Source organism: Aptenodytes patagonicus, chromosome 1, assembly GCF_965638725.1.
Source record: "Aptenodytes patagonicus chromosome 1, bAptPat1.pri.cur, whole genome shotgun sequence".
Lineage (NCBI taxonomy): Eukaryota > Metazoa > Chordata > Aves > Sphenisciformes > Spheniscidae > Aptenodytes > Aptenodytes patagonicus.
The window spans coordinates 829,213-853,207 of NC_134949.1; the positions used below are offsets into that span (position 1 = coordinate 829,213).

Genomic DNA, 23,995 nt, shown 5'->3' on the forward strand with positions numbered 1-23,995 from the left:
TGCCACCTGCTCTGGTGCTGTGACAGAGGACATTGAGTGCTGTCCTGCTCCGCTCCCAGGGACACTGGCTCCAACTGAGCCATTGCTGGTGCCCAACGCCCACCACACTGAGAGCCAGCCTTGGTGGGTACCAAGTGGCCATCACCCCAAGACCATCGCTAACCTGGGTGGTGGGCATGGAGGGGCCCGGAGACGCGACTGAAGGCTCATTTAAGGAGAAAAGAGCTTGTTTCTGATTTTGTACAAACTGCTTTAATGACAAAACAGCTGAAAAATACCTTTTGGTGCGTTTCTAGTACTGTCAAGAAGCCCTGTGTGATCCCCAGACCTGAGTCCCTTCCAGGCCCGGGATCACCCACTGCCTGGAAGGGCAAGAGGCTCTTCTCAGGCACCTTCTCCCAGTGCTACATATCCCAAGGGAGGGGTCTGTCCTCGAGACCACACAGAAACCCCCTTCAAGACCCTCCAACTAAGGACAATTTTCCTCCCAGTCACACGCGCGTGGGCTGGAAATACCTCCGTAAAGTGCTCTGGCGTTGAGGTTCCTTCTTGGTTCAGGAGTGCTTCTGTGGCCACCACCCTTCCCACCACTGAAGCCCTGTTGGCACCCCACTGGGGGAGCCAGGCAGCAGCAGGAGCTTCAGCAAATGATGCTTCCAGACCGAAGCCAGCCCAGCCGAGTCCCTGAGACACCAGATAACGCCCCCGACGAGCACTGAACCCAACGGGAGGGTTGGAGAAAGCAGAGTCCAAACCTCAGCAACCACTGGGCGATGGGGCAAAGAAATACACAGCCAGGAGGATGAAGTAGACCATCACCAGCACCGTGCCTAGGGCAGACAGAGCAGGTTGCAGGGGGTTACTCCCTGGAGCAAGGAGGGAGGTTGCTTTTAAGATCTTCTGGCATGGTCTGGACTAGCTCACCGTAGAGGACTTTCATGGTCCCCTGCAAAATCTCAGAACTCCCTCTTAAGGGTGAAAAGGGAGTGATCCCCCATGGTGCTGCTGCAGGGTGGCAGCTCCAACACCTCCAAGATGGTCAACCAAGACCCCAGAATTGCTCAAGCCACCACATGCCAAGAGCTGCAGCAAGCAGATGACCCCAAGGCTGTCTCTAGGAGCCCCCCAACCCATCAGCACAGGGAAGGTAGATCAAGTTCCACAGTAGCCTCATGGGTGAGCGGTCACCTTGGAAGTAGTCACATTTGCCATCCATGAAGATGTAGTTCATGAGCACCACGCTGAACATGCTGGCGTAGACGTGGAGGTCGCTGAAGACAAGCGTGAAGTTGGTCGGCTGCGAGGCAGAGAGGATTTGGGGTTTATGGCCAACCAGGACAGCCCCGCACTGACTGTAGTTGGGGACTTGCATGTCACCCCTTAAACCCCCTCTGCCACATGTCCCTAGGGCTGGAGACAGCATCAGCCAAGGTAGGAGACATCTGACCCCACTTTCCCCCGCACTGAGCAGAGGAGAGGACACACTGGGGATGGCAGCTGTGCCCTTGCCACATCTCATGGAGTGCTGCATGTCCCCAGCCCTGCTGCGGGAGGTCACCCAGGGGCTGTCCTGGAGCTACTCACGTAGAAGATGGTGAAGAGCACCAGGATGGGGATCTGGAGCATGCAGACCTGGACGGCGATGCAGTTCCCAATCTCGATGCTGGGGAGGACAGAGGACTTAAGAGCTGCCAAGCACCAGGTCTCTGGCAGCCCTTGGGTCACTCAGCTCGGGGTGAGATAAAACCCCACCTCGGGGAACCAAACCATGCAGCCCGACCTGGTTCTGGCCCCATTTTTTGGGTGGCTTTAAGTCCTCTTGAGGACAAGTTGGCAGGGATTTGACCCACCAGTGGCATGAAGCTGGGCAGCCATCACTGGCACCAAGGTACAGCTATGGGACCGGGACCATGCTGGAGGAGGACACCCCAAAACCCATCCTTTGAGCCATCTCACCTCAAGCTCAGGTTGTTCTGCAGGGCAAACTGGATGCCGTTGACGATCTCCGGCAGCTCAGGCACCATCGCCAGCACAGTGACACCGATGAAGTACTGCGGGGAAGAGGTGACATCAGCGCATGTGTACGGCCTGATCCTGACCACATCCAAGCTGTGGGCAACCAAGCTCCTCGGTGCATGGGGCATCTCGGCATCTTTCCCCCCAGCTTCTGGGGCTCAACCCTGCAGCCAGAGCAGGTTCCCATCCCTGGAGGGCGCATCTTGGTCCCCAGGGCCACCCAAACCTGGCTTATCACCATCCTCATCCCTACGCTCACCTGCGAGATGGTGGAGTTGGTGAGGATGGGGCTGATGTGCTCCGTGGCCAGGTCGGCACAGGCTGACATGCAGAGGGTGGAGAGCAGGAGAATAACCAGGGCCCGCCAGCGAGACCAGTGGACCACAGCGCTGTGGTGGTGGCCAGGCACTGCGGGAAGAGCAGAGACATGGTGGGACATCCCGGGACGGTGAGAAGAGCTCGCCCCGCAGCTGGGGCATCCCGCGGTTTGGGGACACTCACTGTGACAGTCACTGATGTGGATGTCGTAGATGTGCGAGTGAGTTTTCAGGGTGAAGAAGAGGCCGATGAGGTAGGCGGCGGGGAGCAGGAGGGACACTGTGTACACCAGGGGTCTGTGGGACATGGGCGACATGTTCAGTGCCACCGGGGTCTGGCATGGGTACCCCAGGGGGGTCCCCTGCACTGGCTGGGGATGGAAGAGATGAGGGTGCAGGATCGAAGCCCTTCGGGGGGCAGAGAGGGGACCTGGGAGGGATGCGGAGCCACAACCCAGCCCGTGAGGTGCCACCCCACTGTGGGGACAACCCTGTCCCCACCCCAGCAGATACTCACTGGACATGACTGTAGTAGAGGGTGCCGTTGTTCTCCATCTGCAGAGAGAGAGCCTGTCAACAGGGATGCAGAGGACAAGGGACAGCCCCGCTGCCACTGCCAAGAGCAGGAGCTAGGTGGGCTTAGAGCGTCCCCAACTCCAAACCCCAGCGGTCAGGGGTCCACGTCCCCGCTCACCAGGTCAAAGTGACAGTTGTGGCAGAGGTAGTGGCCCAGTGGGTTCTGGGTGACGTTGTGGCACTCGCCGCAAACCAGCTTCCCATATACCTTGGAGAAGAGCGTTGGGGCAAAGACACCTGCGGGGATAGAGGGACATGGCATGGGTGCCCACGCTGATGGGACCCCCCCCCAAACCTGGGGACACCCCTGTCCCCAACTCACCTCCCACGGAGAGGAAGAGCAGGGCTGAGCTGACACCCGCCGAGCGGCTGTTGAACCGCTGCTCCTGGTGCCGGATGCCCCCAATCACCATGCACAGACCCTTGGGGATGGACAAAGCCCCCCCAAAAAATCCCCATCAGCGCTTTGCTCACAGCATCCTCCCGGCTCTCTACAGAGACCGGGTGCTCTCGTGCCACGAGCGTGCCACCCCGTCTCACCGGGACGAAGAGGACACAGCCCACCAGCGTCCCCGTCAACGCCGACTTGACGATCTCAGCATAGCAGCGGTTGCCCTCACGCGAGCCCTTGATAAGGGCCGTGATGTAGAAGGTGAGCTCCGTGATGGAGCCGAACGTAGCATTCACCACCGCTCCTACCGCAAAGTTGCTCTGGGCAGAGATGCTGGAGGAGAAGGAGGGTGTCAGCGGGGCTGGCATGTGTCCCCCACCTTGCCACCCAGTGTCCCCCCCTGTCACCGCTCACCTGGCAATGGCCATTCCGATGTAGTAGGAGAGAGGCATGATGGAGAGCAGAGCCAACGTGAACTTGACGGGAGAGCTGGTCAGGCGGTTGTGGCTGTCCACGTAGCCCAGCACCAGCGTCACCAGCACCAACGGCAGCAGGTCTGGGGTGGCCGGTCAAGGAGATGACCGAGGTGGGGTGGAATTTGGGGCCAGGCCCCCCACCCCATTGCCCTCCAGCCCATGAAAGGATACTGACTGCAAAGACGTTGATGCCATCCACGGCGTATTTGTAGTAGTAGGGGTTGACGGCGCGGTAGCAGCACAGGATCACCTCCCCCTCCAGTGGCACCTCCGTCTGCGGAGGGACAAGTAGGTGACACCGCTCTGAGCACCACCCCCCACCCCAAAATCCACCCAGCAGCAGGGTGCAGGACCCTCGCCCCCACACAGAGGCACCCACCATCCTCAGACGCCGGACAACCACCCGCTCCGGGGGCAGCAGCAGGACGCGGGCGACGGTGCGGGCGCTCAGCTTGGCCACAGGGATGAGGACAACGAGGAGCCACGCGGTGACACACACTAGCCCGTGGGCCAGCACCAGCGCCGGGTAGCCCAGACACAGCCACACCACGGTGCCGGCGCACTGCTGCAAACGGGCAGCTGCCTTTAGGGTTTGCCCCCCCCCCAAAACACCCACCCCAGGGGAGCAGAGACACCCATGGGTGCTATCCCCACCATGGTGGGGGGCTCCCAGGGTGCCCATGCTCAGGAAAGGGGTGTCACCATGTCCGGCGTGGGGCTCACCCAGTATCTGGCATCCACCCAGCACTGTGGGCGCCAGCGGCGCGGCACGGGGCCACCGAGCAGGGCTGAGCTCTCCCCCACGCCGGTGTCACACGCACCCAGCACCTGGCGGGATTTGGGGACCTGGGGGAGACAGGGGGTGTCAGGGTGCAGCATGGGACACCCCAGTTTATCCCTGAGTGGGGTCCCGATTCTGGCCACGCCGTTACCTCCACTTTCTGGATCACTTTGCCGAAGGGCCAGAGGAAATACCCGGCCAGGTCCCAGCAGAGCCACCCTGCGGGGACATGAGCATCAGCTCTGTTGGGGACACACATGTCCCCTCCGGCTACAGGGCCGCCCCGCAGAGAAGGGACCCAGGAGACCCCAACACCCATCGGTGCCATTTCGGGCTCAGCCAGGAGACCCACGGCTCACCCAGCCCTTCACGTGGGGGTCCCAAATTTGGGACTCACCATAAGGAGCCCCCACAACAGTGATGAACATCATGGCAGCCACGAGGACGTAGAGGAGCGAGAGCCACCAGCCAAAAAGCAGCAGGTAGAGGACGTTCCCGCACGTCACCGTGGACCCTGCAGGAGGGGAGGCACCGGATGGGACTGTTGTCACCTGCAACGGCCCGAATCCACGCTGCCAGCGCACAGGGTTGTCCCCAAGGCCACCCACCTCCGGAGCCCCGGATGACGTTGAGGTCGGAGTAGAGCTCCTTGACGATCTCCGATCGGTCCTCCCAGGGCCGCGCCGTCACGTGGCTCTTCCATTTCTTGAAGCCAAACTGCAGAGAGATTTTTTTTTTTTTTTTGAGATGGGAGAGAAAAAGAAAACCCATTACAGCCACCCAGGAGCACCCATGGGTGTCCCCACCCACACCGTGGGCACCCACCTTGTAGTTGTTGGAGAGCTTGTTGGCCTCCACGGCGTTTTCGGCTGTCAGGGTGGTTTTCACCACGCAGCTCTCACAGACCTCATCCGAGTGCTGCTGGCAGCAGGACGGCGGGGACATGGCTGCGGGCGAGACAGGGGGGTGATGGGGGGGGTGACAAGGGGCGTGGGACACCCCCGCCCCCAGAACCCCATGACCGGCCCAGCCCATGGCCAACCTACCTGGTGGGACGCGGGGGCGGTGCAGGTGGCAGCCCATGTCACCCAGGTCACCCTGCACGTTGTTGATGGCGGCGCAGTGCCGGTCACAGAGGGAGCCCCGGCGGGAGCCATCGCTGTCACCCCGGGGCTCGGTGGCCTTGGGGACATCTGGGGGGGGGAGGGGAGGTTGGAGTCACACCGGGGCCGTATCCTGCCTGGGCTCAGCACCACAGAACACTCGGGGGCTGCTGCACTGGGATGTCACCCTGGTCCCCAAACCCCACGGGGGACACACAGAGCCCCCGGGCTGGTAGCCAGGTGATGCTCGGGAGGGGGGACCCCACCGGTGGCCGGGATTGAGGGGCCGGATGGGGACGGAATAGGACACCCCAGTGCCCGGTGTAATGCTCGGGAGTGGGGGAACCCCCCGGTGCGTGCGTGCGTGCCCCCCCCCCCCGGAGACACGACACCCCCCCACCCACCCCCATCCCCCGCTCACCCGGCGCATCCTGCGTGCAGCAGCAGCAGTGGCGGCGGCGGCCGGGCTCACCCTCGCTGGCCATGGTGCGGGTGGGGGCGGTAGCGGCGGTCCCGGGGGCGGCGGTGGTCCTGGTGCGCCCCGGCCCGCCGGTATTTAACGGGCGGTGCCGGGCATGCGCGGGGCGCGCCCCCCGGGAGCCGCCCCGCTTCCCGCCGGGAGGGGCCGGGGCCGACCCGCCTCCGCCGGGGGCTGGGATGCGCAGGGCAGCGGGGTGCGCGGTGTACCGGGGTGCGCGGTGTACCGGGGTACGCGGTGTACCGGGGTGCGCGGTGTATCGGGGTGCTGCGGGGACGCGGGGTGCGTGGGGATGTGGGGTGCGTGGGAACGGGGGGGGGGGGGGGGCGCGTGGTATATCGGGGTGCACGGGGACCAGAGTGCATGGCGTATGGGGGCGCACAGGGACGGAGGTGCACGCGGATCCAGTGTGCGTGGGGATCGGGGTGCGCGGTGTATCGGGGTGCGCGGGGATGTGGGGTGCGCGGGGCTGGGGTGCGCGGTGTACGGGGGTGCACAGGGAGGGGGATGCACAGGGATCGAGAGTGCGTGGTGTATTGGGTGCACGGGGATGTGGGGTGCGCGGGAACGGCGGGGCGCGGTATATCGGGGTGCACGGGGATGTGGGGTGCGCGGGAACGGCGGGGCGCGGTATATCGGGGTGCACGGGGATGTGGGGTGCGTGGGAACGGCGGGGCGCGGTATATCGGGGTGCACGGGGATGTGGGGTGCGTGGGAACGGTGGGGCGCGGTATATCGGGATGCACGGGGATGTGGGGTGCGCGGGAACGGCGGGGCGCGGTATATCGGGGTGCACGGGGATGTGGGGTGCGTGGGAACGGTGGGGCACGGTATATCGGGGTGCACGGGGATGTGGGGTGCGCAGGAACAGCGGGGTGCGGTATATCGGGGTGCACGGGGATGTGGGGTGCGCGGGAACGGTGGGGCGTGGTATATCGGGGTGCACGGGGATGTGGGGTGCGCAGGAATGGTGGGGCACGGTATATCAGGGTGCACGGGGACCAGGGTGCGCGGTGTATCAGGGTGCACAGGGACGGGGATGCACAGGAACCAGGGTGCGTGGTGTATCGGGGTGCATGGGGCTGTGGTGCGTGGTGCGTTGGGGTGCACGGTGCATCAGTGTGAACAGGGATCCGGGTGCGTAGGGGCTGCAGTGCGCAGGAACCGGGGTGCACGGTGTGTCAGGGTGCACGAGGATTGGGGTGCACAGGGTTCATGGTGTACCAGGGCACACGGGGCTCTGCGCTAGGAGTAGGGTGTACAGGGACCAGGGGGTGCGCCAAGCGGGGTGCAGAAGAATCTGGGGTGGTGTATTGGGGTACACCGGGACTGGGACAGATGGGGACCAGGGTGCACGGTATTATCGGGGTGCAGTTTATCGGGGCGCGCAGGGATCTGGGCCGCGTGGGGAAGAGGCTGCGCAGGATCCTGGGGGTGCACAGGGATCCCACGGCTGCAGGGGATCCCCAGAGCGTGCAGGGTCCCGGGCGCCCCCCGAGGGTGCCCTGCGGGACGGGCTCTTCTCGAGAAACACCCGTTTTTAGTCAATGGAGAAAATTTCCGCACCTGAAGAGCCTCTAGCGGGACGGAAGGCAACCGGGACGGCCCCGCTCCGCCCCCAGGGCGCGAGCCTCGGGGTAAAGCCCAGGCGGCGTAAAAAATGACAAGCTCAGATGAAGCTAATCCCGTTTCTTGAACGTCCCTCCTTGGCACGTGGATGGATTCAGCGATGCTGAACCACGGGAAAAACCCAAACAAGCGTCTGATAGAACGAACTCCTTTAATACGGGAACCAAACGAGCCGGTTTGTTACCGGTCCCTCGGAAAAACCCCGCGCCTCCCTGGGGGAGAGAGAGTCGGCGGTAACAGCGGGTTGGCACCAAAAAAATAGCAGCTTTCCCCCCCTCAGCCCTCGCAGAGAGAGAAGGGAGCGCCCCTGTCCCGAGCGCAGTAAATCTCCTCTTCCCTCCCGTTCAGTGCGCGCCCGAGGCCGGCAGTAAAAAAATGACAGTACAAAAATATATTCTCGTACGAAAACACGTGGCGTTCTCGCCCCCGGTAACAAGGCGGTGTAATTCTCACGTCCTGTGTGTCACCCCTGAGTGGGGGTTTTCGGCGGTTTCCGGGGAGAGCGAGGGGAAAGGAGCCGACGCCCTCGTCTTCAGCTCACACGGACCTTCAGCACCTCGGGGCTTACGGATTTTTACCCCCCTTTACCAAAATAACGAAGTACAGCAACTATATATATATACTTCTAAACCCCACATTTGTCAGGATTTACAACAACGCCCCTTATATAAAAAGGTTTTTGGCAAATATTGAACGACCTCTTCTTTGAAACAAATCCAAGCGGTTTTTCCCCAAAAGGTACATCCCCGAGAGCGGGGACTCAAGAAGTCCGTGCGTTTATACAGCCGGGTCTCCCGCCGAGGTGCTGAAGCCACGTGTCAGGCCGTCGGGCTCCCAAACTAAGAGCTTACTAGCAAAAAAAGCTGATGGGAGGAGTAAAAAAAAAAAAAAAGTCAAGTAAAAAGCAAAGGCAGGGTAACGCTGCGGTTGTACTGAAGGCACCCGGTGTTTCGGAGCTCGCAAGGCTGCCGGAGGTGGGTGGCATGCTTATTTTGTTCAAAAAAATAAAAATAATAAAAATAAAAATCTTATTTACTGAAACCAGCACGTCAAACACGGTTCTCTCTTTCCTTCACACCCGCAGCGCACACGCCCAGCGCATCGCGTGGGGTCCGAAAACCCAATTACAGCAATAAGCAGGGATTAAAAAAAAAAAAAAAATAATAATGTTTTTCTTATCATACGTAATCAAATGAACCAAAACGAGCCTAAACTTTTTGACTTGGCTTGTCTCGTGCCGATCTGGAATTTCGCGGATCCTGAAGTTGACCGAATGGTTGTATCCTTCCACGTGACGACTCGCTCGCGGCTGCGCACAACCTCGGGGGGGGGCTGTTCCAGCCCTCAAACGCGGTTGGAGTTTAGCCCCGAGATCAGTTAAGCTCAGTTAAGCGGCGACGGCGCGGGCACGTACGTGGAACAGAAACAGCAAAAGGCTTTTTAAACAGGATTCGTTCGGGTGAGGAGCCGGAAAGAGAAAACCTGCCTGGCGTTCGCATGTAGTAGCATTTCAACAGTGAAACGTTTTAAATAATATCGTCATAAAACCCGCAGAGGAATTACAAACGCTTCCGCTCTGCCCACAAAGCAGAGCTTAAACGATCCCGTTTCATAGTAAGTCCGTGTTTTAAGTCAACAACGTGACGATGCTGCTCAGTTCGTCTCGCCAGAGGAGCATCGTTCCTCTGAACCGGCATCCTGCTCGAGGTGTTATTCTCCAAAAATCCACAGAACGTTGACTCCCGACAAACCGAGATTCACACGCCTGCAAAAACAAAGGTATCGGGATAAATCGCAAGTAAATTAAAGCGCCTGTTTAAAACGTCAAACGAAAAACTACCAGTTCCGCAGGTCAGCGTTTTCACACGTGGGCAGGTGTCGTGCTTTGCCGTGAATCGAGCGCGGCTCTTTCAGAACGAAGGGGAAGTCCGGACATCGCTTTTATTGCTCACAAGCATAAGATTTACCCAATTTTACGAAAAAGCTGCCATCGTTTCAAACACGAAGATGATTTTAACAGCATTAATATCATCCCGCTGTAGCGATTTCGGTCTGAAGCGCCTTCAGGCAAGGCGTTTCAAAACGGGGCGCTCCGTTCACATCTCGTACGCGGCGCGATGACACGTAACTTCGGGTACTTACCCGAGCATCCCGGATTCTTTCGTCTTTATGATATACAAAAACATAAGCAAGGTGTGGAACATGTTGTTTCTGCCCTGAATCCACAAGAAAAGAGAAGAACTTAGAAATCAAGCCGCCGCCGAGAAATCACAGCGATGTTTCAGGTAGAATAAGCGACCACAGAGAAAGACGTCATGAAACGGCATCACGGGGAGGGCTGTCGGGTTTTTTGCCCGAATGCTTTACTTCTTTCCATTAGGTAAATACCAGAAAAAGACCAAACGTGGGTTTTGGCTGGATTATCGTCTCCAAATACTTTAAATGCCGGAGCTTTTTGGAAAGCAGGGATCCAGCAACAACCCGGGCTCAATATAAAATTAAAATTCACAGGAGAATTTCACTGTTTTGAGGCTGGAAGCTTCCCCCCAGAACTCCCACGGACAAGCCCCGGGCTTGCTGGCCTTAAGGGGCGACAACACACATCCGGGATTACGCAACTCGGTATTTTAAAAGAAATTGTCAGAAAATAAACAAGAGGAAGCTAGACCTCGGTACTCACGTATCTTAAATAGATAACTAAAGCTGTTATTTAGTAGCAGACTAAGTACCACGTCGTGGTCGAAGACCAGGCTCATGTTTCCTTCCTGCACTGAGCCAGCCTACGTGTAAATCATAGAATCATAGAATAGTTTGGGTTGGAAGGGACCTCTAAAGGTCATCTAGTCCAACCCCCCTGCCGCGGGCAGGGACATCTTCAACTAGAGCAGGTTGCTCAGAGCCCCGTCCAACCTGACCTGGAATGTTTCCAGGGATGGGGCATCCACCCCCTCTCTGGGCAACCTGTCCCAGTGTTTCACCACCCTCAGCGTAAAACATTTCTTCCTTATCTCTAGTCTCAATCTACCCCCCTTTAGTTTAAAGCCGTTCCCCCTTGTCCTGTCGCAACAGGCCCTGCTAAAAAGTTTGCTGCCAAATAGTCGCTAAATGTGGCTAGTTCCTAAAAAAAAAAAAAAACCCCACCAAACCCCAACCCCAAATCAGACCTGCCAACGATTTCGCGCAGCAGGAGAACAGCACTAACGCCATCGTACCTTGGGCAGGTTGTAGACGTGGCGCTGGTAGATCAGTTCGTAGTGGGGCGGATTGATGCTGCTCTGGTAGATGCAGAACACGTTTTCATTTGAAGTGTCTGCGAACGAAGCGGGGTTTCAAGGGCGCTGACGCGATCCAAGAGGCAAAGAGCTAAAATGCGAGTGCCAGTACCTGGTTTATCTGGCGTCTGAACGAAGTGTTGGGAAGTGAAGGTCTTGCCGTCGGGATACTTGGGGTGAGGTGGCAGCCTGGAGTCGAGGTAGGTGCAGAACACGTGCATAATGATCTGGGCAAAGGAAAACAAATCTCACTTTAGTGTCCTTAAAAATACAGCAGCTTTCCTGCCCCGGTCTCAGGCATTAGTTACAGTATTTGACAGCCTGCGGTTGCAACGTCAACTTAACCCCTCTGTGTTTAGGAGCCCAAGGCAGCTTAACGCTTAAAGCAGAGATTTCAACGGTCCGGGCACGCTGCGGGGCTGAAGGCAGGTTTATTTTTTCCGGCAAGTGAAAGAGCGTCAGTCACAACGCGATAAAACTGCTGCTCTATGGCAGGGGCTCAGTTCGCGCACGGGCAACTTTATCCTGGCATCCTGCAAAATTTGGCAAAGTCACAGATCTTATTAGCATATTTAGGCCATGAACTCCGAGCCATCTGTTTTAGCGATGGGTTCTGTACTAGCTGCGAGGATTTGGCTGAGAAGGGCTGATGAAATCAAATTCCAGCTTTGCTGACACGACACCTATCGAGCAGATTTCTCCCTTCTCCTCACAAAAGGCACAATAAAAACCCCTGGAAAAACCTGAGCTGGCCGTGAGTCTTATTAAGGCGGCCAAAATTTTGAAATAAAGTCCTGGAACAAGTACCCGGAAAACCACACCGCAGCCTGCTGTTTGTGTTTTGACCCTTCCCGGAGAGTTCTCAACGTTTTATGGGGGTAAAATGGCAGCAAATTATCTGTAATCCGATACTTTCTGTGTTCGTTACATAGAGCACGACCTGTTTTGTAGACAAAACAAAAGAGTTTCTCTGGGCTAAATGCCAAAAGTCTCAAGAAGTCATTACATGCAAAAATGTGGAACTCTGGGGTTTTTACAGTAATTATCTTGAGTAAATTAATGTCAAAACTTCACGGCAAGTGTTTATATTCACCTCTTACATCGGAACTTCTTTCCCAGAATTCTTAATAGTTTAATATACTGCCCACCACCACCTCTCCCAGCTGGTTTTGATAAAAGACTGAATTCCAGGGTGTGCAACTCTGTCTCATCAGCTTTAAACGCTTTCGAGCTCCTCACCCTGCTGTCTCTCAAGACACTAAGAGTTGCCCCGTGGCCAGTCACTACCAAGTATTTTATCATCTTCACAAATAGAAAATCAAATCCTATTTCAAGACTGATTTTGTACAACTTCAGGTTCCGGCAACTGAATTTCATTATGTCTTTGCCAGCGAAGCTGTGAAGCTCTGACATTCAGATCTCCTGCTTTTTATTCTCCCAAGTAACTGAAAATCTATTTACAGTGAGGAAAAAAAAATAAATCACCCTAACTCTACTGATAGAGTTCAACTGAAGACTCCCACTGTAAAGCCCGTTTTCTACCCCCTGAATTGTTCCGTGGTCTTTCTTTTAATTATTTTAACTACCTCAGTTGAACTTTCAAGTCACTTGAAATTCAAAATTCACAAAATTTGAATTTTACAGTGAGGTGCTGTTCCTCCTGACCTTTCAGATTAGCGGGCTAAGCATGGCTACAAGGCTTCTCTCAAGTAGGATGTGCAACATCTTCAGATTTCTCACACAATATTACCACATCAAACAGCAGTCCTGCCACTCAATCTGCATTTTTCCCCCTCTGTCCATTACAGCGAAGGAAAATGAGAACAAGGTGAAAGGTTTTCCTTGCATTAGGAGTTGTTAGGTTAAGGCAGACATTTGGCTTTTTCAAAAACACAGCAAGAGAACTGCACCAACAAGATCCCCACCCGTCAGGCTGCTCCCCATGGTTACCTGCCAGACGCTTCAGAGGAGTCTAAGTAAGAGCCCAGCCTAAGACTAAGACACGCAATTGCATTTTTGTGATCTATGCGACGTTCAATCCCATTTGCATTATTCCCCACGTAATCTCACCGACTAGAACGGGATTATCTGTGTAAGCGATGCGAACAGGGTTTTACTGTGTTCCTCAAAAGACTTACTGGCCATCCCCTCCAAAACCTACGCTGAAAGGCAACCCAAGTTAAGCCGTCGTATCAAGACGTCTTCGAAAACTTACAGAGGAGTCGGTGGGCAAGTCGGTGTCCCACTTGCGGCCTTTGAAATCCCCTCCTCTGTTCCATCGGAAGGAACTCATGCATCCTCCCTGAGAAAGCTCTGAAAGCAACAAGATTTATTCAGTTCCTGGGCACTGAAAGCGTATGAAAGCAGTTTTGTGCTAATTTCATATTAGCATATTTCTGGTGTACAAAATAGGAAAAATTCAACTAATGAAACGCTTGTCAAGATATTTATATGGAGAGGTAAATTTACAGGTAATTTTTATTTGTCGTTAACGAAGGGATTAAATCCAGCACTTTGCATCCCGAGCATGCAGGAGGAAAATGAGAAATAAGGCTTTTAAAAACATTCCCAAAGTTACATCCGAGTCCTGCATCATTACATCGCTCTAAAAAGGGAAAATTGCAAAGAAACATCTCTCCTGCTTAAAAGCAGCTCTCATCCCTGCCGCGGCTCTTCAAACATCTCCACTGAAGGAATGAATGTCTGACGCCACCAAGGCTTGACTGTGGTAACGGAAGGGTTTTAAAGTCAGTATGGTGACACCACGTACCTTTGATCCTTTCGACCAAATACTCCTGGTTTGGTGTAAGATCCAAATACTGCACTATAGCGTTCAGGGTTGGAATGAGGGGAGCTTTCACGAGCGCTGCCTGCTTCAGACTGCTGATGCTGGCTTCTGCAACACAAGAGCAGCCCCTACATCAGCTGCGACCACCACAGAACTCCGAAGAGCCTCCCTCACCAGGCGTCGCTACGAAGAGCTCTCCTTTTTGGCGCACCATTTAAAGTCCTAGAAGCGTTTACCATGCAACACTACCCCAAACACTCATTTCAACTCCAGTGAAGTAGTAGACGTCTGCTTTACAACACAGAATATAAAAGCTACAAGGAACCAACATCCACTTTGCAGAGCAGAGGGAGAGTAACGAGGTGGGGACAAGGCCAGCATTGATCAGTTTTTTCCACAGGCGTCACGGCGGATGCAGCTTTTGAGGAGACACTACAACAAACAGCCCGCAAAAGGGGGGTTCAATTTAAATGCAGCACATCAAATCCACTTCTTGGTTACGGGGATATAAGTTTGAAGCAACAAGAGAAGCAGTTCCTTCAGAATTGTATCGTGACATGAAAAACAGAACTCCAGTTCATCAGAATTTTAAAAAAATAGTTCTTTCAGAAAGCAGCTGATTTTAAGGAAGAATTTGGAAGAGCGCATAGGACTGGAGACACTTAGAGTTTATAGCACATCTGTCCTTGAAATGTTTTCTGACAGTTTAATACGCCATAATCAATGACAATTTGAGCCTGTAATTCCCCAGCAGTAAATTTAGGGGAAAAAAGAAAAAAAAAAAAAAAAAAAAAGACAGGTTTATGAATTTTATATGAGACAGGCATCAGCGTGACTTCATCAATATTTCCAGAAGCCTTATGAAGAACCTTTCCAGCTTAATGAAATGCATGACATGGAACAAAGACCATACCAATACAGAGCGGAAATGGAACAGTAATATTTAACAGATCTAATTTATGTAACACCTATCCAACGCGCCAGCTACGGAGCGGCCCTCCATCGACCACCACCGGGAACTCCAAAGCTACTGTCTCATCCTACCTCCGATCTGCAATTCTGGACACCCCATCCTTCTCAGCTGAGTGCTCACAGACTCGATCTCTTGGACGAGTGGCACTAGAATAGTCTCATTGATCCACTAGGAAAGAAAAATGTGAAAATGCAAGAGGTCAGAAGCAATAAAAATGTTAAAAAAACCCAACCCTGAGCTTACACCCGACTAATCATCACCGTTACAATCACAAAGCAGCTTAACAGAAACACTGAAGCCAACCAAGGAGGAAAGTAATCAAATTGGAACATCAAGTTAGGCAGAGTTTAAAGGACTCTTTAATACCTTCTAAAAGGCCAGAAACTTCAATGTAAAGGAGTCAGGAAAACAAATCTCTAGGAAGCATCCGATAAAGCTTTTCTGAACAATGAGGAAAGGGGTATTACGAAGCACAGCCCTCCATCCACAAAGATAATTTATACTTTGATGAGTCCACTCCCTCTCACATTTGTTTCGGGAAATCAAGGAGCTGATAAACACTACGCGTGGGATTTGTACGTGACAGGATTTGGGAACTGAAGGAAGCTGGCCCTAGGTTTATGAACAGATGCTCAGGAATCTGGTATGGATCTCATACTAATCTTTGCTTTTCACCAATCTTACTACTTAAAAAAACCCCAAACCACAAAACACACAAGCAAAACTACATACTTGATAGACGCCACGGCTGAGGGGGCAATCCAAAGGTAGATTTACTAATTATTTTGCCATTGTGTGCAATTAAGTCTCCTCTGCTATAGCAATTCCTATTGATAAGATCAAGGTTTTTCTTTTTGCTTTTTATTACGCTGCTCAGGACTGTCAGAAAAAGTCAGCCTTTGGGTTGGAATTTTCCACGCTTTGAGCCCAGGAGAATGAGTTAGAAATACTGCAGAAACATCAATTTAGCAATCTGAGTTGCAGTAAGGAAACCCAAATCTTGTCATATCCGAGATGCTTTTGTTTGTCGTTCCGAGGGGGATGAACTTTACAACCGTGAAGTTTTCAGAATACAAAACACCAAGGTCAGGTCGAAAATGCATCTCAGTAGTCCGCTCTTAAGGCACGCTGTGTTTTTATCTCCTTGTGCCAGCCCACCCCAACAGACACTGCAATTCCTCCCACCTCCTTAGGCACACGGGGGACACGGAGGTGCTTTTCCACTCTGCTGCGCTTGTTCTTAAAAACGAGGCAGTCCCTCAGAGACGGGACTTACGTTTCTGAACTTAGCGGTCCAGGAATCCATGTGATCAAGGAGCTGTCGGTTCATTGTCACCCGTGCCCAAACCTATGGAAAGGTTTGTTAAGTACATGTAAGAACTTAACAGAATACCGAGAGTTTTTAGGGTCTACGACAATTTCTGATACTAACTACAGCACATAATTCAAATCACGTTTTTCCCAAAATTCTTATACATCTGCTGGCTGTATCATGTGACTTCTACAGCAGCTTCACATACGACACTCCCACTCTCTATTCACGGTACAATCATCTTGCATGAGCCCAAATCCAGTTTTAAGCTCTCTGCATTAGGATAAAAATTGATCTGAATTGTAGGATTGATTTAAAAGGTATTTGAATGGGAAGCTTCATTAGGTTAATGCAAGAAATAAAGAAAATTGATAAAATTTAATTGAAGCCACATGAATTGTATTCCTTCGCATCAGCCTTCTTTCAGACGCAAACGTAAAGGCAGCGCTTTATATCCTTCAGCTGTTCCACTGGGTTAAATACAGATCAGTTTCAACTCAATTTTTATGTCACAAATGTATTTTATCTAATGTAAGCCTTGCTCTCCAAGGGCAAAATCATTTTCCAACTAAAATTCAGTATTTGAAAAGTCCATTTACAGTGAAACTGTATGAAGATGGTTAAATGCTGGAAGATTTCCCTCTCCGACATTTTTGATACAGCTCAAATCCAAACCTTTGCACAAAGCTGTGTATTTTAGAGGCCTGTTTCTCCCTCTTGACCACATTGCTGCCGAATTTACCTCTTCTGCAGCCTGTTTTGAGCTCAGATCAGCTTCGTCCTTGTGTGCTGACGGAGCCTGGGACCTGCAAGCCAGCTGATACTGGAACTTTCTCAGCATCTGTGCGTAGTCTGCCATGGAACGGCTGTAGTTCCAAAAAGTTGGGCTGCTGGAAGGAGAGCCGGAATCTGAACTTCCTGAAACGATTCGTTCATTAAACAGTCACGTACAATTATTGCCAAGTAATTCTGGAAGCAACAGCACAGGCAATACGTCAGTATATTAAGGCTTTGACAAGAGACACAAACACGAACTGCCGTGAATACATACACTGAAGTCAGTCTGCATAAACACTGATTTCACCCTTATCTTGATTGTCCCTATCCAGGACAAAAGCTGCCTGCAGTAATTCACCCCCTTTTTCTGATATGTCCCCTCCACAAGATATCCCTCTCATCAAGGTGATAAAGCCCGTCATCTCATCATGGTCCACTACAGCCAACAAACGCTACAGAGACAATCTATCAGCACACATTTCGATATGCTGCAACAGCAGCAGATATCCCATCCAAAGGGATACTTTGGAGCAAAACTTTCTGAAGCTCCTAAGCCATGGAGACGTGTAGAAATGATGGTGTTCTACCTCACGTCCTAATTACTCAGTAGAAGACTAAACTGTTCAGCAGCCGCCTTTACCAAGGCCAGAGGTGATTACCATAAATGAGTTAGGTCTATTTACTAGTAGGACTACGCTGGAATCCTTTGCAATTTTTCTCATCCGCAAAAGGACTCGCGAATAAAACCAACACCTTCTTTTTACCAAGCTTTTCGGATCAAATCTGTTTACTTACCCAGTTGAACTCTGTGCTGTTTCTCTTCTTCATTTCGAAGGAAGGTGTCCAGTGACTTGAGGTCTGTCATATAGTCTTCTTTGCCAGTAGGAGAATTATACAGAATGGGCGAAGAGCGGTAACGAGACCTTAGCCCGCCGCCTTCCACTGGTCCAATACTCGTGGGGTACGGTGATCCACTGGGAGAGGGGCTGAAGCTGGAAACCTTGGGCGAATAAAAACAAATGGTTGTGTCATATGAGGAAGACAGAATTCCACTTTGATCTGTAAACGACATGAATATAAGAGACTCTTGTTTAGGGTTTGGGTTGGGTTTTTTTTCTCCTTTGTATTTACATTTTGGTTTCTTATTTTCTCTTTGTTCTGAAACAAACTAGTGTTTGTTTCAGTGAAACTAGCGTTTCACTAGTGAAACAAACAAAATGAAGTGACACTAGGGAAAAAGGACAAATCCCGATACAACAAATTTACATCTACTTTGCAAAAGGAGCGAACACACATATACACAACTCTCCACTGGCTGCTGCTCACCTTCGATGGCATATGGCACAAAACAAGGACCAAACCGTACCCTTGGGAGCTGTCTTGGTCGTTACCTTATTGTAGCTGCTGCTTGGTGAATAGGTTACAGCACTGCTGTAAGAAGCGCTGTTGCTCGACAGAGCCTGCAGCTGAGGGCTGTACCCTGTGATACAACTGGTAGTAAACTTTGGACTGGCACTAGGGGAGCGGGATGGGCTGTAACTCAGCACACTTTGACCCTGGATTGGAGGAGAAGGCGTCGAAGACGGGACTTTCTTTGTTGCCAGCTCACGTGGTGGAGTTGTTTGTACTGCTGCAATAAGGAAAAACAGAATTAGCATTGCGGATGCAGCAACCCCACAGTCTCCTCCCCACTTTAAGTGCACAACAAAACGCACACGCAATGCTATCTTAAGGCAATTTTATAAAGATGCTATAAGGGACACTAGAAAAATCTGGCCCCTACAGAATTCAGCGGTCAAGTCACTGACAGAAAAAAAGAGAGGACTGAGACACATGACCACAACTCAGCACAAGTCCTACAGCTTCAGATTTCAGTTAAATGTTACCAGGCACCTTGCATAACCCGGGGGGCTTCTTTAACCTATTTCATCAGCTACTCTACCTCCCTACTTTATGCATCTTTAGCACATTGAATGTCTTAATTTATCTGTGCAAACAAACACAGGAGATCCTTGAACTTTGGTGATACAGCATTACTCATAGAATCATACAATCATGGAACGGTTTGGGTTGGAAGGGACCTCTAAAGGCCATCTAGTCCAACCCCCCTGCCGTGGGCAGGGACATCCTCAGCTAAATCAGGTTGCTCAGAGCCCCGTCCAACCTGACCTGGAATGTTTCCAGGGATGGGGCATCCACCACCTCTCGGGGCAACCTGTGCCAGTGTTTCACCACCCTCAGCGTAAAACGTTTCTTCCTTATCTCTAGTCTGAATCTACCCCCCTTTAGTTTAAAGCCGTTCCCCCTTGTCCTGTCGCAACAGGCCCTGATAAAGAGTTTGTCCCCATCTGTTTTATAAGCCCCCTTTAAGTACTGACAGGCTGCAATAAGGTCTCCCCGAAGCCTTCTCTCCTCTAGGCTGAACAACCCCAACTCTCTCAGCCTTTCTTCATAGCAGAGCTGTTCCAGCCCCCTGATCATTTTTGTGGCCTCCTCTGGACCCGCTCCAACAGGTCCGTGTCTTTCTTATGCTGAGGGCTCCAGAGCTGGAGGCAGTGCTGCAGGTGGGGTCTCCCCAGAGCAGAGCAGAGGGGCAGAATCCCCTCCCTTGACCTGCTGGCCACGCTGCTTTGGATGCAGCCCAGGATACAATTGGCCTTCTGGGCTGCGAGCGCACATTGCCGGCTCATGTCCAGCGTTTCACCCACCAGTACCCCCAAGTCTTTCTCGGCAGGGCTGCTCTCAATTCCTTCATCCCCCAGCCTGGATTGATACCGGGGGTTGCCCCAACTGGGTGCAGGACCTTGCACTTGGCTTTGTTAAACCTCATGAGGTTCACATGGGCCCACTTCTCGAGCTTGTCTGCTTCCCGTTTTCTAGGGGCAGACTAGCAGAGTGCAATACTACTGTGCTGCCATTTTGCTTTCGGTTTATTTACCTTGTCAGGTTCTGGTGTATTTTAGAACTTTGTTTTGATGTCCAAAAGCTTTCTGAGTGACTGCCTCTAGGCTGTCATTTTCAGACTTCACGTGAAGGTCTGTCTGTCCCTCTAATTTGGTTCTCGTTACCCAGTGTGATATTAGCAGGACATTAAAATTAAATACAAACCTGCACTCTCTGCCTTGCTCCTAGTCCCACGTATAGGTCACAAATTCCTTGTCCAGCCTCACACAATGTTTGAGTCTCTCACTGTCCTTCAGCAGCTCGCTATTTTGTCCTTTTTCACTGTGCGTGTTTCCCCTCCACTTCTCCCCACAAACACTCATCAAATTACCACTTGATGTTGTGCATTTTAATACGTATAATAATTCAGTTTACCGCTCATGTCAGATGAGGTAATTCAGAACTCACTTCACTAAAGAATCCTACACTTGAGAAAGATACTATCTCGAAACAACAACAAAAAAATTTTAAAAAAAGATTGTTAGAGATATTTATTACACCCACCTGCATTCTGCAACCCCAGCAGGGTCTGCTGGCCAGGACTCATGACCAAGCTCGTTGGTGCCACCGTGTATTTGAAGTACCTCCAGAAATCAAATAAGGCATTCAGGCTGAACAGAGATGCAAGTGCAAGTTCTACAAGAAACACAAAAGTTTTTACCATAGCTTGAGCACAGGGAATAATGAAAGTATATTATTTGCAAAAACAGGCATATGCCCATTAAAAATAGGTCATTATTAGTGCTACCAGTAAGTACCAATTTGGGCAAGTGTCTAGGATTTCTTCACCTTCTTATGCAAGAACCATTGGAGATAATTTTCCTTGCTATGTTGAGATTAATTTATTTTGCTAAAATTTAATTTAAAAAAAATTGGACAATTATTTTCCAAAAAGGACACAAACCACTGCAATGAAGTTTCACAGTATTTCTCAAACATCATCTTCTGTCAAATCATCTGTCACTCATCTCATGACTTTTCTCTCCCTCTTGCTCCTTTTCATCCTCTATTTGATACAGCTAGCTTAGAGTCTACCCATCTGAAACAATCTTTAATTATTGTGAAATGCCACCCACACCCACAGTACAATATACTAGTAAAATCTGCAGTGTTCTCCAAAGCCTTACTCCACACGTCAACTAGATTTAATGCACCAAACAAGCTCTTCATGCCCTTTAATGATATGTCTAAGAAAGCTGTTAACACTCCTTACCTGTCACTAAAACAGATGAAACCCCAAGTTTCAGGGGAGATAACAGAAAGCAAAACAAAGTTTTGGTTTAAATTTAAAACAAACAAGCAAGCAAGCAAACAAAAAACCCCAAGAAAAAAAAAAAAGGCTGGTTTAAAAAACTACCTCTCCGGCAATAAAACTGACAAGTAAAAAAAGAAAAGAATCCTGAAAATTAATTGAACTGCTGCAGCGACTCACCAATATACCAGAGCGGCCAGTACGTGATGTTGTAATATGAGCTTATAAGTTTTCCAGTCCTGAAAAGAAAAACAAGAAGTTATCATTTTGCAACTATTCAGTCCTGGGAAATATTTAGGGATATACAAAGTAGGATGCTTTGCTTGTTTGAATCAGATGTAACAGTTAACATACATTTCAGTATATATCATGCCCGCAACAGACACATTAAGGAGTCCCCAGGCCAAGACCACTTTCCGGGCTTCAGTCTCTTTCCTCATCTTGATGGTCCTGTCAATGAGGGAAGTTGCTGGACTCTGTTCTGGTGTCATTATCTGTAACAACACACACAGAGAAATGACAAAATCTGTCAGCTTTTATACAGTAAGGTTCTCAGTCAGCACAAGATTAAAGAAGAAAAGGCAGTTACCCAAAACAAACTATATAAACGGAACTTTACCTTTAGCCAGAGTCATGTTTAGCGTATTAAAAAAAAAAAAGCAGATTCTTTTTACCGGTAAAAATAGGTAATATTTCCTCGATTAACTCTACTGTCAGCACTGTCACCTCATTACTGAGGAACAGCGTCCATTTTCTCCATTGAGGTGCAAATGAGAGGACAGAGACAGATTCCAACCTCATTTTGGAAAAATAACATCCTTCAGAAGCGAGAGGCAAAGCTCCTGCCTTCTCCAGGCAAAGGAAGCCAGAGGAAGGAAAGGCCTTGCACAGCTCTGCAGTTTTTTACTGAAAATTCCCATTCATTTCAGTAGGTAAGAGAGTATTTTCAGACTGTAAAGCCACCTCCTGTGGGTTCAGTACATCTGAATGCTCTCTGCACACCTTGCTACCTTTACGCCCAGTAACACCTTATGTGAAAGGAATAACCCTGGTGACTTTTTCTGCTAGTCCCGTCACCAAAATATGCTACTGTCCCTTCCTGCCACTCGCTTAAAAACTTGTCACATAATTCTTCAATAGATGGGAACATAAATAATCTCCTTTTTGGGACAAATAATTCAACTGTACATTACTTCCTAAAGAAAATAAATAAAAAATACAAACCCCAAATCACATTACCTGCTTCTTAGTGGTACAATGATTCAACGGTGAAATAGTTAACATCAGGATTACTGGAAGAATTATACAAGAACACATTGCCTGGTATTTTTTTTGACAGGTTTTTCATCCAGTTTCAGCCCCAAGACTTCCCTTCCCACACTGACAAACGTAGCAGCCCTGAGCAGAGATCCTCTCCCCCATCCTCACACTCCCAACCTCTCTGCCTGAACAATGTCCTCCTGCAGAAGCAGAAGTTGCGCTGTTAAGGCACTGAAATAAAAGTGAGATTTGGTCCCATTCTACTCGCTTAGGAGGGCTGGGTGTGTGGTTTTCACCTCCAGACTGAAATATGTCCTCCCGTCCCCCCTGCCCTCATCTGCTAAGGCACAGTAATGAAAGAAGGCCTCACCTTGATAACCCATAAGGCACTGACCCCAGTGCCACACATGGCGGTCCTCCACACCTCCCCTTGCCCCACACCCCCCAGCTTCCCCCATGCATGCCCCTCTGTCACGCATAGCCCCAGCTCCCCTTGCCCAAGACCCCACAGCACCCTCCACCCAGATCTCACTGTCACACATGAAGAACCCCCACAGCTTCCCCTGCCACACACACAGGGACCCTCAGAGCTCCCCCTACCCAGACCCCACCGTCACACGCAGGCAGCCTCCACATCTCCCCCCAGCCAGCACACCCATGCCACCCCTGGGGAGTCTCTACAGCTCTCCCCCACCCAGATCCCACTGTCAGAGAAGCTGCCTCACCGCTCCCCCCAAACAGACTTCACCGTTACACACGGGCAGCCCCACAGCTCGCACTGCCCACACCCCTGTCACACAGAAGAGGCCCAACATCTGGCCCCCATCCTGACCCCTGTCACAAAGAGGCGGACCCACATCTTCCCCCCGCCCTGACCCATCAGAAGCGGCCCCACAGCTCCACCCGCCCACAGCCTTCTCATACACGGGTGGCCCTACGCCTCCAGGACTCGCTGCCGGACACTGCCCGGCTCTAGGCAGCCTCCCCTCAGAGCCCCCCGGTGCAGGCCCGAGGAGCCAGGCGGTGCTGGGGGGCAGTCACAGTACCTGCCGGAGGGCTGAGGGTCAGGGGACATGAGGGGACACGCGATTCCCCTCAGGGAGGGCAGGAGCACCCCCTTTTCCCAGCCGCGGGGACGCACGGCAAAGCGCTCCCCTCACACACGCGAGGACAACAGCCCGCGCTGCAACGGCCGCACCGTCTGCGCCTGCGCGAGCGCCGCCGCACGCGCCGCCGTGGCGTCACCGCCTGCGCCGCGCGGCGGGAGGCGGGGCCTGTTGCTATGGGGACAGCCGGAGAGGAGGGCCGCTCGCGCCGCGGCCGTTGGCGGGCGCCCTGTTTTGGCGGGAAGGGGCGCGTGAGGCGGGCGCCAGGGCGGCCATGTTGGCCGCGCCGTGGGAGGTGTGAAGAGGGCGGAGAGGGGGTGACCGGCTAACTCGCTATCCCATGCGCCGTTGCTGTGGTGCAGAGCCACACGTTGCCGTGTTTTTGCCGCCTTATCTTTACAGCCAAATTAATTGGTCGCACACAGCAATGTATATCAGACCGCACGTTGCCAAGGTCAGCGGTTAAAACTCTAAGAGATTTTGGGTCTGTCTGCGCGCTGTACAGGTGTAATTTCATATTTCTGTTCTGAAATGCTGTAAATGAA

At 51.9% G+C, this 23,995-nt stretch overlaps 2 protein-coding genes across 3 annotated transcripts; both read right to left on the bottom strand.

Moving 5' to 3' along the window:
* Positions 1 to 224: 224 nt before the first annotated feature.
* LOC143155599 (uncharacterized) lies at positions 225 to 9,464 on the bottom strand. The gene is made up of 21 exons (XM_076328569.1): positions 9,335 to 9,464; positions 6,082 to 6,312; positions 5,604 to 5,750; positions 5,383 to 5,504; positions 5,166 to 5,274; positions 4,955 to 5,071; positions 4,709 to 4,776; positions 4,500 to 4,622; positions 4,156 to 4,341; positions 3,948 to 4,050; positions 3,715 to 3,856; positions 3,450 to 3,633; positions 3,232 to 3,331; positions 3,028 to 3,146; positions 2,851 to 2,888; positions 2,518 to 2,630; positions 2,276 to 2,424; positions 1,957 to 2,051; positions 1,585 to 1,663; positions 1,189 to 1,297; positions 225 to 830 (listed from the first exon to the last, which is right to left on the bottom strand). The coding sequence occupies exons 1-21, from the start codon at positions 9,462 to 9,464 to the stop codon at positions 757 to 759; spliced, it is 2,538 nt and encodes an 845-aa protein (XP_076184684.1). The 3' UTR covers positions 225 to 756.
* TMEM209 (transmembrane protein 209) lies at positions 7,902 to 23,525 on the bottom strand. 2 transcript variants are annotated; one of them, XM_076343404.1, is made up of 16 exons: positions 23,391 to 23,525; positions 22,324 to 22,376; positions 21,439 to 21,578; positions 21,265 to 21,323; positions 20,337 to 20,468; positions 18,281 to 18,519; positions 17,685 to 17,889; positions 16,855 to 17,030; positions 16,077 to 16,148; positions 14,872 to 14,968; positions 13,810 to 13,935; positions 13,255 to 13,352; positions 11,152 to 11,266; positions 10,980 to 11,077; positions 9,910 to 9,983; positions 7,902 to 9,532 (listed from the first exon to the last, which is right to left on the bottom strand). In XM_076343404.1, exons 2-16 carry the CDS (start codon positions 22,366 to 22,368, stop codon positions 9,478 to 9,480), a joined length of 1,731 nt encoding a protein of 576 aa, XP_076199519.1. In that variant the 5' UTR covers positions 22,369 to 22,376; positions 23,391 to 23,525; the 3' UTR covers positions 7,902 to 9,477. The 2 variants fall into 2 exon arrangements, with proteins under 2 accessions (XP_076199519.1, XP_076199582.1); XM_076343467.1 differs by lacking the exon at positions 22,324 to 22,376.
* Positions 23,526 to 23,995: the final 470 nt, after the last annotated feature.

What these genes read in the sequence shown, in the direction of transcription:
- LOC143155599 (XM_076328569.1), bottom strand. Translation starts at nt 9,464, where the DNA reads ATGCCGGTTCAGAGGAACGATGCTCCTCTGGCGAGACGAACTGAGCAG. An exon ending in CTCTACTACAGTCATGTCCA is followed by an intron (nt 2,631 to 2,850) that starts GTGAGTATCTGC and finishes CATGTCCCACAG; the next exon opens with ACCCCTGGTGTACACAGTGT. An exon ending in CAGAACAACCTGAGCTTGAG is followed by an intron (nt 1,664 to 1,956) that starts GTGAGATGGCTC and finishes TGTCCTCCCCAG; the next exon opens with CATCGAGATTGGGAACTGCA.
- TMEM209 (XM_076343404.1), bottom strand. Translation starts at nt 22,368, where the DNA reads ATGTTAACTATTTCACCGTTGAATCATTGTACCACTAAGAAGCAG. An exon ending in ACAGCACAGAGTTCAACTGG is followed by an intron (nt 17,031 to 17,684) that starts GTAAGTAAACAG and finishes GAATCGTTTCAG; the next exon opens with GAAGTTCAGATTCCGGCTCT. An exon ending in TCCAGAATTGCAGATCGGAG is followed by an intron (nt 13,936 to 14,871) that starts GTAGGATGAGAC and finishes CTTGTGTTGCAG; the next exon opens with AAGCCAGCATCAGCAGTCTG.